Genomic DNA, 19931 nt, shown 5'->3' on the forward strand with positions numbered 1-19931 from the left:
GGCATTTTTAAAAATGCCGCGTAACGTGACAAAGCCAGCTCGTCATCCGCGCAGCGCAGGTAACGCCCATGACGAGCTGGCTTTGTCATTAGCGTCGAAGGGGTTAATGCATAAAATAATAAGTGCTGCTGTCCAAGGTTTTCCTCGAAAGCTTTGGCCAGCGCTGCAGAATGTGGCGATTGGCGCATAGCAAGGCTGACTAGTCTTGATTTCCCCTCACACCTCTTTTGTCCCCCACCCTACACTTCCGGCCCCTTTATTTCACTCTTGCAGGTCACTTTTAATCTCTGCTTTCTCCCTTTTCCACTGGCTTTCTGTAATTCTCTTCCTCTTTTTCCCTCTCTTCTGCCCTTTTTTCTCTCTTGTTCTGGATCAAAGTCTGAAGATTACAAATAATTGTCGGTCTGCAAGAATGAGTGCAGTTGGGCCCTACCTGCAGCCACAGGCTCAAAGTTAGCCCTGTATGTACACCGTCAAAGTACATCTTTGTGGAGTGAAGTATAGTAAGCCTGTACCTATTAATACATTCTTATTTTGTCCATATTTTTGTCATTGGTATTTATTGTACAATAATCTTATAGTTTGACAATTAAAACTTCATATTCTGGAGGTACAACCTAGATTTAGAGTTGAGTGATAACAGAAACATCTCAGATTTCTGGATGAAATGCTCAATCTTTGCTTTGTTCCTAATTTCCATCAGGAGGTTCCAGTGGGTGTTGAGATTCCAACTTTGGTTCTTGTCCAGATTGTGCACAGCTCCAAAAACCAGAGTATTTTCCATTATCACCCAATTCTAAACAGAGGGGGGCCATGTATGTGTGTCTGTATGTGTGTGTGTGGGTACATGTGTGCGTGTGTGTGTGTGTGCACATGTGCACAAAGATACATAAAAGAGGGTAAAGCTTCTAACCAAGTCTCTAAGCCCAAATTAAGATCTTCAGGGATACTTAGGCATAACTCTTCCATGCTCACAGATCTGTCTCTGAGTCCTCTCCTTGTCTCACAAAAACAACAACTATCTCCTGGAGGTCCTGGTGACTCCATGTTAACTTGAAATCATTCCTGGCTCAAAGATATCCTGCCAAGTTTTACTCTGAAACTGAGTCAGTTCCCTTATATCCGGTCCAGAGCACTGGCCACCTCTAAAGATGGATACACAGTCTCCTTCGGAGGAAGAGAGGGCCTCTGATCATCAGGGAAGCAAGGCCAAACCCCATGATCAGTTTCTGTAAGGCACATTTAAAATAATTGCCCTGGTCTAGTCAGTTCAGAAGCAGATCTGGCTGTGTTCCGTTGATCTAGCATAGGGTTTGTCAGAGTAAGCACAGATGCATGCTAGATTTTCAGGATATCTGCATAAGTTATACGTTAAATACACAAACAGCTCATTCTGGACTTGGACACCTTTCTCCACATCCCCATATGGAAATCCACTTGATGTTCCAGCACTACGTAAGTGAAGGTTAGAATTATCAATAAAAGACCCTTCTGGGGCATCGCAGTGCAACTCCAATTCCCTCGAGTCCCCGCGATCTTGATACGTCAACTCAGGAACCAGGGCGTGCACAGATGGGGAAGTGGATTTACCGTAATGAAGGATAGCATGAAAAAATATTTTTTGCAATTAACATTTATTTTTGCTTCTCCACAGGACCAGCTCCTCCTCCACCGCCACCCTCCCGCTCAGGTGCTGCGCACCCTCCACCGCCCTCTGGGCCACCACCATCTATTCCATCTCCTGGTCGGGGAAGGTCAGGGCCCCTTCCACCTGTTCCAGGAGCCCATGGCAGTCTTCCACCTACCCCCAGCAGAGGTGCATGTCCCTCACCTCCTCAGCGAAACCCTGCAGCGCATCCTACACGGAGTACACCCCCACCTCCACCGCCCATCTCTCGTGCCGGGCTTCCTCCCCCACCTCCTCCTGGGGGAGGCGGGCCTCCCCCACCACCTCCACCTCCCCTACCATCCTTTGGTGGTGGTGTGCCACCTTTGCCTCCATCGGGGGGAGCACCCCCACCTCCTCCAGGGGGATCTAGCCCTTCTGGGCCTCAGCCAACGCCTCCTCCCAAGAGCCGTGGAGCTCTCCTGGACCAAATCAGACAAGGGATCCAACTCAACAAGGTGAGTTTAGTCCTGCTGCGTACATGTCAGAGAAAACTACCTTCATGGTCCGGGAGCAATGTATATTTCTGCACGTCTCTCGATACACAGTCAACCACACACAGTTGCAAAATATGGGCTAACCTCTGAGTGACAGTGGATATCCAATGGAAAGATGAAAAATTAGGGCCACGTTCTCAAACTGCATTTTGTAGTACATAAGTTAGTGCTACATTAGTATAACTTATTACTACGAAATGCAATTCACAAACCTATGAGTATAACTCTTTACCTCCATCGACCACCTCTCCAATCTTTTCAAAGGGGAGATCCTTACTTGTAACTTTGCTGCTTAGTAGTAAATGTGAGCGGGACCGGTAGGAGGTTTGAAAAAAACGACTACATGGGAGGGGTTGTTGAAAGGATTGTGCTCAGGAACAGAACTATGCTTGGAACCCTAGAACATCAGTGTATATGAACTAAAGGCCTCATGGCATTTGGATGAGCATCCAACCGCCATTGCAGTGGGGTTGCGACTTCCCGACAATTAGTCGGTGCCTCACCCGCCATATTTTGATGAGACCGATGTGTAGGCGGTCAGAAACCGCCTTTTTCTACTGCTTGTGCTGCTGCCCAGAAAAGTGGTACAAAAGGGGGTGGTGATGGACGGAGCATTTGAATCAATCAAACACTCACACCCAGTCAAAAGATCTGGGTTTAATCCATCACCGTTCTTTAGCCCACTCTGCCACCCCAGTTCAGACATGGCTATATGCAAATCAGTCTGACCCTGTGCCTCATGGGAACAGTCCAGCCCGAACTGCCAAGCCATTTCTTCCCTGGACCGGAAACAAGCTTCCGAGGACCGGTTTCTGGCATTCCAGCCGTCTTTAGCCCGGCTTGCTTGAATCCAGTGGCAAAGTGAGCAAGGGACTCACGTCTGAGCATACCCTGCCCAGAAAAGTGGCGCAGCAGAAGCCGGAGTAGAAAAAGGCATGTTTCAAATATCCATGAACCGTATGCCAGGCACCATGTTGTACTAGGCACACAGTGCATGGATGTTTGGGTGAACCACATGTGCCCCACTGGCCATTCAGCAGTGGCCCACTGGGCACAAGGACCATGCTTGAGGCTCCCAAAGTCCCTTTATGATAGACTTTTCATGGTGCTGACCCACCATAAAAAGGCTGTGGGAAATGGACATGGTTATCCCTACAGCAGTGCCCACGTAGGCACCAGCTCCATTCTAGGGATACGAGTCTGACGGCTACCCCGACGGGATGGTAGATCCTGTTGGAGGGGGCGTTCTTTCCCCTGACAACTTCGACTACCTGCATCATAATAATGCAGTAGTTGGACCGATGCCCTGTATATTGCACTGCCCGCCACCGATGACCTGTCAGTGATAGTTCATCCGACATCATAATAAGGGCCTCAGGCTCCATACTATGTCAGTATCTATGGGCCTGAATCTGACTAGCTCATAGTGCCTCACCTGCCCTCCTAACGTTTCCAGAGAGACAAGTGATTTGGTACCCCGGAACACAACACTCTCGACCTTCTCAGGGATTATGGTAGCAGGTCATGCACTTTCGTTCTCTTACTCATACTTGTCCACAATATAATAAAATAGAGACACCAAAACCGTTTATAATATTTATTTAAACGATCGTGCTCTATTATTCAATAAGTGTGCCACAAATATGGAGCATATGCATGCCTAAAATGTTATAGGTATGGTTAACAAACAATATAGAGTGAAAACCCCTGTCATATTATCTGACAGATTTGCCAAAACCCACCCTCACTACTTAAGCTAAGTGGTTATAGAGTATAGATCGCTGGTTTTAGTGGCGGACCCCGTACATTAACACATATAGAAGGTTGTTCTACATCTCAGCTGGCGCAGCCTTCTCGTCTGCAGGACTTTGGCTCTGTCTGTGTCTCGGAACAACGCGTCCCAAATTATATGACAAAACGTGTACATTCCACAGCAGCAGATGGATTTCTCTATTATGTCTAGGGGCTAGTGTTCGACCAAAACAAATAACAAGAAGTAATGTTGTTTGACCGTGGCCAGGCTGTTCAGACTAAATCCCTGGAAAAGAACAAAATACTAAACCATGTGCTGACCTTGTATGCATTACAACGTGGCACAAAAACAAGCGTGATACTTCGTAACGAGTGCAAAGCAAAATCGGCCTACAATGTGCAGAAATCAGGCTAACATAGGGAAAGAGATATTGGGCTCCATAAAAAACACACTACAGGGATGAAAGAGGAGTTAAGAGAGGTTGAAGAAGGGTTAGGGAGGAATTTAGGGAATTATTTATATTTTTAACTAGTTAAACAAATTGTTCTGAATTTAATCCGAAACATCATTACTTTCTATGGGAGGGTGTTGGAGTACCAGTGGTTGGCCTTGTACAATGCTGGAAGTACTCCGTGTCCTTACTGAAGTACATTAATGACTTTTTTGGGACGGATTTGGCTGTGGTAACTTTAGAAGTGCCTTTTGTTAATAACAATGGGCTTACTCTTTTGTAGGCGAGTACATGTCCCTCTCTACAACCCCCGGCCCTTCCTTCCTTTCTCCTTACTGCTGCCTAAACACCTCCTATTTAGTCATAAGTATTACCCGTTTTCCAGTCACCCCCTTGCTCCTCCTATATTTACCACTAAAACCTAGGCATATGTGTAGAGAGGACTTCGCATTCGGGCAGAGATCTCTGCACAGAAAAGATAGGAGAACCGTAGACATTGACTTCTGCACATAGGTTAGTGAATAGCATTTTGTAGTACGGGAGTATGAATAGGCGCCTAATTGTGCATTCTGTATATTTCAAGAGATTTTTCAAAATAACTAAAATTCCTTTTTTTGTTTTACGTTATATAATCCATTCATGTCCAAGACATGGCAAATGGGTTACTCTGTCGCAACGTCATGGATATCCCATCCTTCATTTTACAAATGCCATAATGAACTTATATAGGGTTTATGTTATGATGGATTAACCTTTCCAACAAACTCTAAAGAAGGTCATTAGTTCCTTGCTCCTTCAAGATAGTTTAGATTCAGTGATTTAAACTATCAAAGCTGGTTTCTTCAAATACAACAATATATCTTGAGACTACTTCTGTGTGTTCAGATTCTGTTTTCCCAAACACACTTTAAGGAATTGGTAAACCAGTCAGTCAAAACACTTTATTCGATTATTTAAAATCATAAAAGACAAGGTTACAAACATTTCATATATATAAAATCAACAATAACAATCAGTATACAATAAGTACCCATAATTTAATTCAATAAATAATAAAATCAGACAGGATTGTTAAGGATGGCTAATCTTTTATTTTTGCTCCAAACAGCAGCCACCAAAAAATTGCCAACACAAAAGATGTCGCGAGTGCTACTTAACATCTGTAAATAAGTGAGAGCAGGCCTAACTTGTAGAAAACCCGCCTCTCTTAATATTGGTATTAAAAATGTTTTCCGAATGTTAGAGTAGAACTCACAAAACATAATAAAGTGCAGAGTGTCCTGGGTTGAAAAATTATCACAATGACATGGATTAGAGTTTTTAGGTTTACCCCAGGTAGGAAAAAAAACTAAAATTAAATGAATTAAATTGAATCGAAATCTAATCAGAAGCTGGCGATGAAAACTTCTAGTTACAATTTTTAAATACGGCTCAAGTGAGGGAGTAGTTAATAACACATACTTAGCCTTTACAAAAGGTTTCTTTAGCTCCTGCTCCTCACGTTCCATTGCTAACATATTTAGAAAACTAGTCTTTGTCCAGCTCACATCCTCCTTTTTAATACAATCCGGTGACGTGTAAATCTCGGGGCGCCCTAGTCTTGTAAACATTAGTCTTACATACACAAGACAGGGAACCCTGTTAGCTTTATCCATAGATACACAATCACCTAAAATCTGATGATTCAGTGTAATTTCTTGGTTTAGCCGGGTCTTTACCCAACACATCAGTGGGGCAACTTTCAACAAATCCGTAACATATCCCAACCCTAGTTCAGTATGTATTGAAAAAGTTGGGGTAGACTGGGGTACTGAGAGAAGAGATCTTAAAAACTTGTTTTCCACAACTTGGATCCTGTCCTGCAATGTGTGGCCCCATATAGAGGAGCCATACGTGGCTATAGCCAAACATTTAGATTTATACATTTTCAAAAGTGCCTCCACTGGTCTTGCCCCCAACCGCTTTGCAAAACCCATGAGTGCTGGGGTAGACCTGGCTACAGCATTACTTTTGAGCTTCTGTTGGGGACCCCAGGTGCCTCTTTCATCAAAGAGGACCCCTAAATATGTAAAAACGGGCACCTTCGTGACCTCAGCTCCATTACAAAAAAAAAGATTTTGACTTCAGTTTTCTACAATGTTTCCCAACCACCATGACATGTGACTTCTTGATATTTACTTTCAAATCCACGACAACATAAAATCCCCAAAGGAGCCCAGCAGCCTTTGGAGACAAAGGCCAGTACGGGCCAACAGAACAGCGTCATCCGCGTATAGGAGAACCGGAATTACCGAGTCTCCTATACGTGGAACATCCAGGGAGACCCCTCCTAAGGATTTCTCCAGAGCATTATTATATAAAGTAAAAATGAGGGGGCCAGGATACACCCTTGCCTGACACCCCTCTCTGAACTAAAGTAACTAGCACATCTACCATCCTGTGTAACCCTGACTGACGCTAAAAGACCCCGGTGTAAAACTTCTAGAAAATTAACCAAAGGTGGATCAATGCCTAAGTCTAATAAAATTGACCACAGTTTTGCCCTATTAACCAAGTCAAAAGCTGAGGAAAGGTCCATAAAACCCATATAAAGGGACCCTTCCTTAGCCACTGTGTATTTACTTATCAAAATCTGTAGATTCAGGCACTGATCAAGGGTGCTTCTCTTTTTCCTAAAACCATATTGGAGATTAGAGAGGACCCCCCTGCTATCTAACCAATCCCTGAGTTTATACAAGATGACCCTGCTCAAGATTTTTACTGATGAGCCTATCAAAGAGATTGGTCTGTAGCATGAAGGGTCCCCTCTCTGCCCCCTTCTAAAAACCGGGATGATGATGGATGTAGCCCAGGAGGCAGGAAACCGATTAGAGCCTGAGGCATTATAAACATTGGTTAAGATCTTAGCTCAGAATTCAGGTATATTCCCGTAAAAATCCGCCGGGACCCCATCCGGGCCCAGTGCTTTATTTTTTGACATAGCCAGGATTGCTCTTTCTACTTCAGCCACTTCAAAAGTTATGGGTGGCAAAGGCTGTGTAGAAATATTATCACCTACCAGAGACCCCAGGCCCTGACTGCCATAGATCTCCCTAAAATGTAATAGCCTTTGATCATCTGGAATGATACAATCCAGGAATATGTTCTCTTGCCCCGAAAAAAAGGGATGGTTAATAGCTGATCAAAATGTACCACTGTCCCGTAAGACTTCAATTGATAAAAGATTGTTCCACGCTTCATCTTTAATTTCTTGTTTGCGTTGGGCAATAGCCAATTTGTATGTTTTCCTCAAACTAGCAACGGATTCCCTGTTTCTTGGTCTTTCCTTCAGGGCTTGAAGGAGAACACCATGAGCCTTGGAACAGCTTCTGTCAAACCAACTTTCTTCCTGATAAGGTCTTAATTTAGTTTTAACCTTTAAATCATGTGCAATCTGGCTACATATGGCAACATAAGCACCAATTATCTCCGAGCTAGGAGCAGAACTATCTAAGCATATGGCTAAGTTCACATCAGCCTTAGAGAAAAAATCCTCAAAAAATGTTTCAGGAACCACCTTAGACCACTTGAGCCTCCTCCCCTGGTCTATTGTAGTCAGGTGACTTACAGCCAAAAACACACTATCCCTGAAACCCAAAGCTACTCCTGATTCCTCCTCCAGAGTCACCGGATTATCGTCACTAAACACAGAAAACACAACTTTATAAGACACAACCCTAGATAAAACACAGGAAGACAAAAACATATAATCAAGACAGTACCTGTGCCATTTCCTTTAAATGTAGGGACCCTCTCCTCACCATCACTAAAGCCTGACTCAAAAAGATTCATGTTAGCTAGAAGATCCTCCAGAGCCTCTCCCTGTCTACCATGTTCAAAATGTGGAACCACAGAACAGGGAGGCCCCTGGTGATCATCTATATAACAGTCCAAACTACGTGGGTGAATATTAAAATCACCCATAAGGATAATATCGAATGCAGTGTTTTGTTTTATTCTATATTCTGATAAAAAAACAATCCAGGGAGACCAAATGTTGATTAATACTCACTCTCTCTGGTATTATAAAAATTGATGAATAATATTTTAGACAAATTGGGCATAGCCCGCTCAACTATTAAAAAATTACTAGAGCCCGACTCCAACATCTTTAAGGAACCATTCAGTTTTAAAGAAAAAAGGAGGATTAAACCTCCTTTCGATCTACCAACTGTCCTTAAAATTGCAGGAACAACAAAACCTATATAGCCATCCAGGCAGAAGTTCTTAGTTGTATCCCATGTTTCCTGCATGGCAATAATGCCATATTGTTTTATAAAGTCCAACCAGATGTCATCATTTCTCTTAGGACTAATTCCTGCAACATTCCAACTTAGAATTTTGCAGGAAGTAGCTAGATTTGCCTCCATAAGTCTCTCCACTGTGTGCTGGGCAGTATCTTCTAGTCAATCACTATCCTCCAAGTTTGTCAATGGGGTAAAATAATTAGTTAGAGCTATGTCTGTATCCTGTTGTTTTGAAAGTTTAAAAAATGATTGTGGGGCTGCTTTAACACTCTCAGGGCAATATTATCAAGGACGGGCGATACATTATCGCCGCTTTTATCGGCAGGAAACTGCTGATAAAGCGGCGATAATGGGCTTGATAATATGCTCTATGGAATTCCAATCGAAGCCCATGTTAGATGGCGCTGAGATCCTTAAGGATTTTAAAAATACAGTTTGAAAGATTCGGGCTGAGCCTGATCTCCTTGGCATAGTAAGCGGCCCGTGTCCTGCAAATTGCTCTGTGATAATTTGTTTGTGCTGCAATATAACGCACTTTTATTTTTGGATCGTACACTTTTCTCCATTTCCGTTCGATTTTTTTTGCAGATTTTCCTCAGAGTCGTTAGAGACTCATTATACCATGGGCTAGATTCTTGGGAGCGGCCTTTGATCCAGCTGGCCGGGATCAAAGAATCCAGAGCACGGGTTAACCAGGTGCAAAACATCTCATACCCTAACTCTGCATTATCAAAAGGTTCAAGGGGGACTGTTCGGAGCAGGGCGTAAAAATCGTCTAATCGCAATTTCGGCCAGGGGCGCATGTATACTGGTTGACTGGTAACCATATCTGATGAATCTTTTAAAGGTAGGGACATGCCGACCAGCATATTATCGGACCAAGGGACCGGAATAGGGGCAGCTACTACCACAGCTTCCATATTAGAAAAGATGGGATCTAATAGATGTCCCCCGCAGTGGGTGGGGCTTGCAACTAACTGGTGTAGTTGAAATGCTGCTAGATCTGCTAGCAGGCTGCCTATATTTTTGTCTAAGGTAAGATCAAAGTGAAGATTCAAGTCTCTGAGAATGCTAAAAATTGCGGTTCCTACAGCCAGTGTAACCACTGCTTCCAAAAATGCATTTATGAAACTGCTGGCTTGCCCAGGGGGCCTATACACCAGGACCCCAGAGAGGGTCAGATGAGGGTTAAGAAAAATGCTAAAGCGGACACATTCGCATCCTTCGATATCAACATTAGTGAAAAGGCAAGGGTAGCGAGAATTGACAATCACTGCAATACCCCCTCCCCTCGTTGGCCTGTTTATAGTATGCACGGAATAACCGGGCGGCACAACCAGATTAAGGACTGTGGTCATGTCATCCTGCAGCCGTAGGAGTTCTTGGGTAGATTCAACCACTCCATCACCTAATGGGGGTACTCCTGTAAGAACAGCCACCAAAGGAGCAGCTTCTGGGGGAAGACCAAGAGTAATGCCACAAGGATTTACTAGCCTTTTGCTAGTACTAGGATACCTGACGATTTTCTCTCCATCTATGTTGTTGCTGCCCACCCTTTGGACGTTACAGGGAATAAAACTCCCAATATCGTGTTGTGAAGTATTACCAATGGCACCCAAAATCACATTATTAGATGTTTTAGTAAGTTGATCCTGGTTTAGAGTTGAGCTAGTAATACAAGAATGACCCTCCTTATGCCCAGATTTGACAATATGATCTTGCTGGGCCTGTCTACCCAGCTCTTGCTGACCTCTATACTCCTTTATAAATGAGTCAATTAATTCACATTTTTTCAAAAGACCTGCAATACAAATATTTAGAGTATCAATGATGTCCTTGGCAATGCCAGCTAAAGCTGGCTCCAGATGTGAATTAAACATCTCCTCCACCATATCACCCAGTTTATTTGGGATGTCACAATCAGTATGTTGTAAAACAGCTACTTGTTTTGGCCACTTTATGCACTTCTTGATTCCTATTCGTTTCCCCAAGTTACGTTGTGCTGTTAATCCAAATCGTTCTCCCCCAGGGGACTGACTGTCAGTGAAAACCTCACCAGCAGCCTCTACTATACCACTTTGAGTCTCAGTCACGCTCGTGGAATTAGTTATCACCACAACCGGATCTAATGGTACCTCGGTCACAGGCACAATATCAGACACTTCACATACAGTTGAGGGGAGATCCAATCCCAACTCCTTCTCCGCATTGGCAATCTCCTTACTTAGAACCCCCACAGCTGATGTCAAATAAGAGATGATGGATTCTGACTTCCTCGGCACCTTTGCCTTTTTGCCCCCCTGCTCCCCATTGTTCTGCTGTTTCCGCTTACCCATTTGCAGGCGTTAAAGGGGTAGCCCAGCCCGGCCTCCTTCGGCCACAGACGGCCTGCCCTTTGCCCGGGCTTCGCCCGGCGCCGCCCGCGTTGCGTGGGGGCGGGAGCGCTTTCAAGGCTGGTGCCGGCGCTTATGTGACGTGGCTCCCACTGCGACCCTGGAGGGGCTACTGGGGAACGTAGGCCGTTCCCCTCACGGCGTGGAGATGACAATGAAAAGTTGTTTTTTCTTTCGGGGTCTTTTAAGTTGCCCAAGAAGATGAATACACACACTTCTCTGGTTTAGTGATCTTTAGGACTTCAATGCACAGCATCACTGCTTAGCTGCATTGAATCTAAACTACTTTACTTAGTTCTTCATCTATTGTTTTTCCAATTTTTCTAAACCATGCCTCAGCTTTTTGAGGTCTACCAGCCATTGGCTAGCCCCTGTGTCAGATACAAGAAGACCCACCATGCTTCCTTGCTGCTAGGCAGGATCACATATTGCCTTGGACAGCACTGCACCAGCAATGGTTATGCATCCATCACAGACCCCTCCATCTCAGAGGCGAGCAGCCCTGAAAGGTGTGCAGCCCTAGAGTCCCTGCCACTGAGTTGCTTGTTCTACATCTCCATTTTCAAGCATGAAGATTTCCTCATATATCCAAACCTTAGCATTTATAGAGAGCTCCCGGCATGTTTAGACGACCTAACTGCTGCTAACAGCACTTAGGGCCAGATGTATGTAGCTCGCATTTTGCTATTCCCTAATTGCAAATCACAAGGATTCACAATTAAGAAATAGCAAAATGCAATGTATGAAGGTGTATAGAACATCTTTTGCGATTCCTAAGGGGTCGCAATTGACCTACCTCATGAATATTAATGAGATAGGTTGCAATTTGCGACCCCCTTAGGAATCTCAAAGATCACGGGGATGGTGGCCTGCTGAGATCAGCAAACCGCCATGTCTGTGATTGCTTTTCAATAAAGCAATCTTTTTTATTTTGTAAAGCAGCCCATTTTCATTAAAGGAAAACGAGATGCTTTACAAAACGAAAAACGAAAAGTTTTCTTTTAATTTTTTTTAAGAGCAGACAGTTGTCTGTGGGACCACTGCCTGCTCTTAAAATGGTTTTACAAACATTCACAAAGGGGAAGGGGTCCCTTGGGGACACCTTCCATTTGCGAATGGGTTACCACCTACTTGAAGTAGGTGGTAAAATGCGAATGTTTTGCAATCGCAATTGCGGTCACAAAACATTCATACATACCAATGCGATTCGGTATTAGGAAGGGACACCCTAAACATGCCCCTTCCCAATACCGAATCGCAAACCCATTTTGCGAATCGCAAAATTAGGTTTGCTGCATTGGAAAAGCTATTTTTGCATTCACAAACGGGCAGATTTTGAGAATCTGCCCTTTTGCAAACTCAAAAATGTTTGATACATCTGCCCCTAAGTATATAATTGAGTCTCCTTGTGGACTCAAACTGGATTAAATAAACTTTTATGGAGACAAAGTGTAAACCCATTGTGGCCCTTGAAGGTGGAAAATAAAGCAACGCTTTTGATATACCATACAAGTTCAAGGTTGAGGGCCTTACAGATGGTCTTTGTATCTGTGTCATAAACGAAGGATCACTGGAAAAAGTGCATTTAAATATATTCACATTATCTGATCGTCTGCTTTTTTCAAAAGTAAAATGTAAATATTCACGGAATTTTCTTAACAAGATCCAAAAAAAAAGAAATTGACATTTCATGACATAAACACCCTTCAAAACATTGGGACAGGGGCAGCACATTGGTTTTTCATATGGTGATTGCACCTTACAAAGCTTTATTTGTTCCTCTCTTTTAAATTGAAGTGTGAAACTTAAAATGGCCAATGGCCCATTTCGTACAGACCTCTGAGGTACACCTATGTCACCATCTATCACGTCAGGAAGATATTGTAATCTTCAAATTCATGAAAATTAAGAAGCTGGCAACAGTTGTTTACAAGCTATATTGGTTCTAGACCATAGGCTGTCAAATTATGCAATATGTTTAATACTTCATCACACACAATTGATAGCTGATCTACAACTCTCACCCAAAATGGAGATATAATATCTGATTGTCCCTCTATGGCTACCATCCTGGATGTTGGTCTAGTCTCATCAATGGTGCAGGAGTGAATGTTCTCATGAATCCTGAGAGTCTGTTCTTTTGCCTCTGGCAGGTTACTGAAACGGAGGGCGCTGCGTCCCCTTCGGATAGCCCCGAAGGCATCGTGGGTGCTCTGATGCAGGTGATGCAGAAGAGAAGCAAAGCCATCCACTCTTCAGGTGAGTTCTGCTCACTGCTCCCTCTTTGTGTGTACAGGTGTTTATAACCATCAGTGGGAGAGAGTGTCGGCTTTTGAAGAATAAATTCCACACTAAGGGGCAGTACATGCGGGAGGGACTTAGAGTTGGAAGGTCTCTCGTTAGCATCATAGACTGAGGAAACCCATCTGATGGGGCCGCTAAGACCAGAGGACTCTTCTGTGCGCCAGGGTTGGTGGTTAGTCACTTAATACATCCAAGAGTTCCAGCCCGCAAGGCACACAGAATCCGAAACGTATTGATGGCAAGTGGAACCTTCCTTGTATCTGCGGGGACAGGGCTGGGCTAGTGCATCGCTTGGAGCTGACAGGGCATTAAAGGTAGAGGACGTTGGTATAGGTGAGGTCAGGACGCTTCAGTGTACAGCTCCTATGTTGGGGTCCTGCTGCGTCCACTCTACGCTCCTTCAGTTGTAGAGGTTCTATCTATAGAGTCTATGGGGAGTGGCAGAAAAAGTTCACGGGAAGCCTCTGGCTCAAAGATGGTTCCGGTGCTATATTTGGTGTCTTCAGTATCAAACACCTCAAAGACTATGCAGTCGATGTCAACCCAGAAATCTTCGCCTCCGTGGTCCTCTGCAACATGTACCTTGATGCTGAAGAAGATCTCAATGGTGAACGATATCTTGAAGATGAGCACGTCTCCAGGGGAGCCCTTTGGCATTCAGCCCCCTGACCTTGAGAAACTCCTCGTCAAACCAAATGGTGATGGAGGGAACAATGGTGTTGTATCTCAGTGGGACCCTTGTAGGCATCAGAGTGTGTCGCTGTAATGTACAAAGCAGGAAAGGGCCCTTTCTCTCCCATCTGATGCAATAGGACACATGTTGCACAGAGGGTGGCCATAGTCGACGAGATCTGGCGCACTCCGGGAGAACCTTCATCTTTCGCGTCAGGTGAACTCACTCTGCGTTCCTCTGCATTCTTTATAACACTTTCTGGCACATATGACATTCTGGCCCAAGGTGGACGTCTGGCAGAGAGAATGATGAAATCATGAGCATCTTTTTTCCTGTTGCTGGAGGAATATTTGTTGAAAAGGGCTGCTGCTCTGGTGGATTAGCAGATGGCTAAAAATAGGTGAACAGAAAAGGGTTAAAGACAATCCCACCTGCATAAAGTGAGTTTTCAAAGGAGTCAGACATCAAAAGACGATTAAAAGCCAAAGTAACACAAATGGTTACTTTGCAAAGGTCAGTGTTCTGGGCTCCTTGACTCACAGAGGGAGGAAATAAACCGACCCCTACTGGTACTACGGTGTAGTGCAGTGCTAATGTGTAACCTGCCTGTCAAATGCTTTTCAGGAAAGCTTCTTTGCCTTTTGAAAATTAAACAATATGAGCAGGATGATAAAATATATGCTCATATAAAAGCAAAATAGAAACTTAATGTTTTTAAATGCTCTGTAAAAAGGATATTGAAATTGGATGCAGAAAATTAAACTGGTCTCGTTAAATTAATTTTTGGTAGAAGTGGTAGCACAGCAAATGGAATCTAGTATGGATGATTGGAGGTCTCATTCAAAACACTGGTTTGTAAACGACAAAAAGAGAGCATGCAAAAAAGGCAAAGTGATATTCTGGAGCCTAGCTCATCGCTTCGTCTTTAAAAAATGAAAATACATTTTGAAAAGCTCCGACCTTCCCATTATTTTTGATTTTTGCATATTTTTTTAATTTGATGAAATATTCAATAATTGTGCACCTGTTTGATGTAAACTAGGCTCTGTATATGTGGCATTTTTTTAAAGTTCAGATTGCTTAAGAAGGGGTACCTGGCGTCCAGTAGTGATTCAGTGGGGTCCACAGAAGTCAGACGTTGGAGACCCCAGATTTTAGCATGTATGGACCAGAGTTTTGCTACTCTGAAATGAGTCAATAATAAAAATGCATGCTAATGATCCCCGCTCGGCTTAGTAAAGCTACAATTGAATTTAACATTTGTGTTAGGTATGTGATGTAAATTTATCATGGTGATTTTGCCGCTGCTCCTCCCCTTTGGTGAACTGCTTTCCCTGAACTTCCTACTTCAGTCTTCTTTTATTTTTCCCAGGGGTTGCCCCTCTGACTCCTGTCTTGTAGTGTGGTTGTGATTCCTTTCCAGTTTCCATGTCCCTCCTCTTTTTTAGCTGTGCCACTTACGTTTCTTCTCCAGCTGGGTCCAGGGTTCCATCTCTAGCTTCTGCTTCCAGGTCAAGGCCCGCCTCCTTGACCTGGCATAGCACTGACTGCGCCGTAGCAGCGTCATATGTTGGGGAGGAGCTCTACCTGCTGATGAGTTCTCTTGCTTTGTTCTCTGCAGATGAAGAGGAAGATGCTGGCGGGGACGATGAGGATGATGATGAGTGGGATGACTGAGGAACCCTTCTCTCCACCGTACTACCACCCGACACTCCGGAAGGACACGTACCCACAGACGCGCACCACGATTGGCATATAGTGAAGATTTCTGTTCAAAGAACCAAGCATTCCTTCACCTCCCCCCCCCCCCCCCCCCCGGACACACTGGACCAGGAGCAACTTCATTTTGTACACCTTGGAGTAGTATGCAGCCTATCTACAGCTCATCAGTCCATTGGCAGTAGCTCCCTGAAGCAGCTACTAGTGGTGTGCAGCGCTTTACAAGCTCCCATCAATGTATTAATAAATTGTTCCTGGTAGAACCCGGTGCAGTGCATTGGGGTACCTGCATGAGCGGGGGCTTCGCTCATTAACAAACCATCCCATCACCAGAGACTGATAAACTCTGGCTGCTCTCCCAGAAAACTGGGGCTTCTCTCAGTAACATGTTTACATCATCAGGGCTGCTTGCTGCTGTGTGTCTGCACCCCTAGGAGTCAGGGTGCCTCCAAACTAACACACAACCCCAATCACCAGGGCCTACTGCAATGTGCGTGCGACACTAGGGGGAAACAGCGGTTTCAACACGGGTAATGCCACACGGGTAGGTTACAACCCGTATGTTACATTGTCCGCGTTGTTACCACCTATGGCATTACATCTATTCAACAACTTGCAATAGAATGCGTGCAACACCAGGGAATGTGTTGCATTTTAAATCAAACACATTCCCTGCTGTTGCGCTAACTGGAGTAGGATTAGTAATTCATACTATTCCTAATTCCAGCGCGCCATCTAGCGCAAGTCATAGAAACGACTTGCGATGTAAAGCCATGCGTGGTAACAACGCGGACGATGTTACGTCCGCGTTGTAACCTACCACGTGGTATTTGCTTGTGGTGTAAAGAGACATATTCGCCACTAGGAGGCGGCAGGGTGCTTCTTTCAGCAACTCCCTCCCCCCCAGCTGTGTGTCTACACCCCTAGGAGGCAGAGTGCTTCTCTCACTAACACACAACCCCAATCACAAGGAAGTTCCGCAGTGTGCCTGCGCCACTAGGAAGGAGCAGGGTGCTTCTCTCAGTAACACATGTCCCCGTCACAAAGACTTACGGCTGTGTGTCTGCACCCCTAGGGGGCAGCAGGGCGCTTCTCTCTGTAACACATCCCCTTATCACCAGGGCCTACGCTGTGTGTCTGCTGCCCTAGAGTCAGGGTGCTTCTCTCTGTAACACATATCCCCAGTGTGTCTACGCCAGGGCCTACCGAAGGGTGTCTTCTCTCAGTGACTTTCATCTCCAGCACCACAGTGTAACACAGTGTGTCCATACTCTGCAAGGTACTTTACTCATTAACAAACCGATGCCTAAACGTGCTCCCTGTACACCACAGAGGCTGGGAGATTCTCTCACTAAGAAGCCACCCCAGCACCAGAGCATCATACTGTCTGCCTGTCTCCGAGGAGGCAGGGCATCTCTCGATTCCTATATGTGACATTTCAGCAAATCAACAGAGAGGGCCCAGTCAGGCATGTTGTCTGGCCCCAAGAGCAGTGCAGAAGCCCAGCCATCAAACGTGCTGGTGTGTACATCATGCAACAAACATCATGTAAGATTAAGATAAACTCTTTCAAACTGAGTAAAAACTTTATTTCTTAACAGCTGTTTTTCAGTTTAGTGCATTAGATCACATCACTGATCTGAGGGACATTGGTTAAAAGGAATAGTTTTTATAAGTGGCTTTCAAACATGAACTTAAAAACAATCATGAACCCTCCCATGCTCTGGCAACAATGCATTGAATGAAGCAAGACACAAATCAGTGTGACTTATGCATTGTCTAAGTAGCCAACATTTGTATTACATATGCAGTTACATGATTGTCCATGAAAGCATGCATGAGTGAAGCATCTGTATAGCCCACATTCTGATCTGCCATGAAATGTGACAGTCAAGAGAAATTAGGTACGGTGAAGTCAATGTATGTGCTTAGTATCACACAATTTGGTGAGGTGGGAAAGCTGTGAATAAAACCAGTTTTTCTGGCAATAAATTGAACAATTGAGGTACTGGAGAGAGATCTCCTCCTCTCCTATTTAACCCCAAAAGATAATGCTCTGTGTTTATTACTTTCAGGAGCCAAGTTTGTACACAGTATTCAATAAATATGTTTTAAATGTTAAATTAATTGGACACCATATTATTTCTTGAACAAAATAACAAATGTAAGTGTAAGAGAATGTAGCACACAATTTGTATGTTACTCTCACTGGCTTTGTCTGACTTAAACAGAATCATTTTAGGAGAGGTTCAATGCCTCAAAGAAGGAAACTTCACATATTAGCAAAGCAAAGGCTGCTTGAAGGTCGCACAGCTGGCATTCCTGTTACGAACCGTCAGTGGGACACCGCGTACAGTGCACCTCTCCTGCAGACAGACTTTAGGACGGTCACATACATGTTCTAAGTTTAAACCCTGCAACATTTAAGGCTGGGGAGTTCCCTTTCAAATATTATGCATGGCCTTATGTGTCATGCAGTTAGCACAGTTTTGAAAACTTCATTAGGGAGGAAAAGAGACAGTGCATTGTTAGGTTGTGCAAGGTTTGTGTTCGCCATTCTATAGTGTTGTCAACATTGTTATGACATTGTTTTTTGATGTTTGGTTGTGTTTGGTCAGTAGAGAATATGTACACGGTTTAGATTTTAAAAGGGAGATTTACGTTTCCTGGTGCATCCCTGCAAACCAGCAGGGCTGCGCCAGGTAAGATTCGTGACGCAAGTTTACCCTTGCGCCACCACAGATGCGGCGCATTTACAATGCGGTGCATCATGGCACATGGATAAACAGATGCGTGTCGCATCTGCCAGCGTAAGGTTGGCGCAGTGCTGGAGTTGTGTCGTGAAGCAACAAAAACACATTGGCAAGGTAGTTAAGTTATAGCAACAAAGTTAAGTCACACTTACTCAATGGATCTAAGCGGACACACTTCTCATTTAGTTTTTTTACTCTTTTTTCATATTTCACGAAATTAATTTATATATGTCAGAGAAGGATACAATTTCAGTAGCGAACATTCACATGAAATTACACTTTTTACAACATAAATTCAACGCTCACTATGAATGAGACATATTTACATTTACACACTATATACACTATATATACATGAAACACTGACAAAAAATGCCTATTCTTAATCAATATTTAAGGCACCAGTCCTAATATACAACCTATAAACAACAAGAGGCACCAGATGTTTTTGCTAGCCTGCTTGTTTGTTTGTACTGAAACAATAGCAAATAATAGGGTAAAAAAACAGGTGAAATCAAATCCATAATCACAATCCTGATACGCCCTTCCTGAATCTTGTTCCAGTAATATGTCAACGCGTTTCGAGCCCGCGTATTAATGAGGGGCTCTCCTCAGGACCTGGACTGGAGACTGTCCTGAACTGAAGTGTCAGTTGTGTAGGGCCACAGTGTTCTTCTAAGGGCGCTCTGAAAGTATGTATCTCAAGTCGATGTCTTTTGTGAAGTGTCCCTTGCTTCTAACTATGGTCACCGGCACTGTTTGCTCGTGATTGGACAGTCGAGCAGGACTCTCACACTTTCTGTAGTTTTGAAGAAAAGTTTCTTTTGAAGATCCGCTATTAATCCGGCACTCCGTTTTTCACATTGCTTCGCTTCACAAAACGGCGTCTGACGTCAGTTGTGTCGTGGGCGCGATGCAACTTCAGCACTGTTCCAACCTGGCTTATCCACAGCAAGGTGCGTGACGCCTTAGGCCTGCTTCAAGCAGGCGCAGGGTTTTGACGCAACATGGCCGTAAAAGTGACTCAGTGAAATGATTTCACTGTGTCACTTTTACTTGGCGTTCCGGCGCCCGGAACGCCACCCTGCACCGGAAAGCCAACATGAAACCTGACTCAGGTTTCATGTGACGCAGGGCTTTACAACGTGATGCATCTCCCTAGATGCGTCACGTGGTAAATAAGGCGCAACGTGGTGCATGGTTTATGCCGCCGCTGCGTCACAAAAGTGATGCAACGGTGGCTTAAAAGTGTTTGCAAGGGGCTTGTAAATCTTCCCCTAAATATTTAGGTTCTCATTACGATGTCGGCGACACCGTTGCGGAATCTGGACGGACTGACCTCCGGACGGCGGGAGCTTGTGCTACGGCCGTAAACCGTTCGAGCACAAGAGAAAAATGGATGCAGGGATTAACAGGGGGCACCAACCAGAGGCCAC

The 19931-nt window shown here is 44.3% G+C and overlaps 1 protein-coding gene across 1 annotated transcript in view; it reads left to right on the forward strand.

Moving 5' to 3' along the window:
• The window catches only part of WAS (WASP actin nucleation promoting factor), a 113913-nt gene extending 96048 nt beyond the window's left edge, over positions 1-17865 (forward strand). The window contains exons 10-12 of the mRNA XM_086940345.1: positions 1655-2124; positions 13200-13305; positions 15645-17865. Coding sequence (XP_086796471.1) covers positions 1655-2124; positions 13200-13305; positions 15645-15700 — 632 coding nt within the window. The 3' untranslated portion in view covers positions 15701-17865. The remainder of the gene's footprint in view (positions 1-1654; positions 2125-13199; positions 13306-15644) is intronic.
• Positions 17866-19931: the final 2066 nt, after the last annotated feature.

This window comes from Lissotriton vulgaris, chromosome 10 (genome assembly GCF_964263255.1).
Source record: "Lissotriton vulgaris chromosome 10, aLisVul1.2, whole genome shotgun sequence".
NCBI lineage: Eukaryota > Metazoa > Chordata > Amphibia > Caudata > Salamandridae > Lissotriton > Lissotriton vulgaris.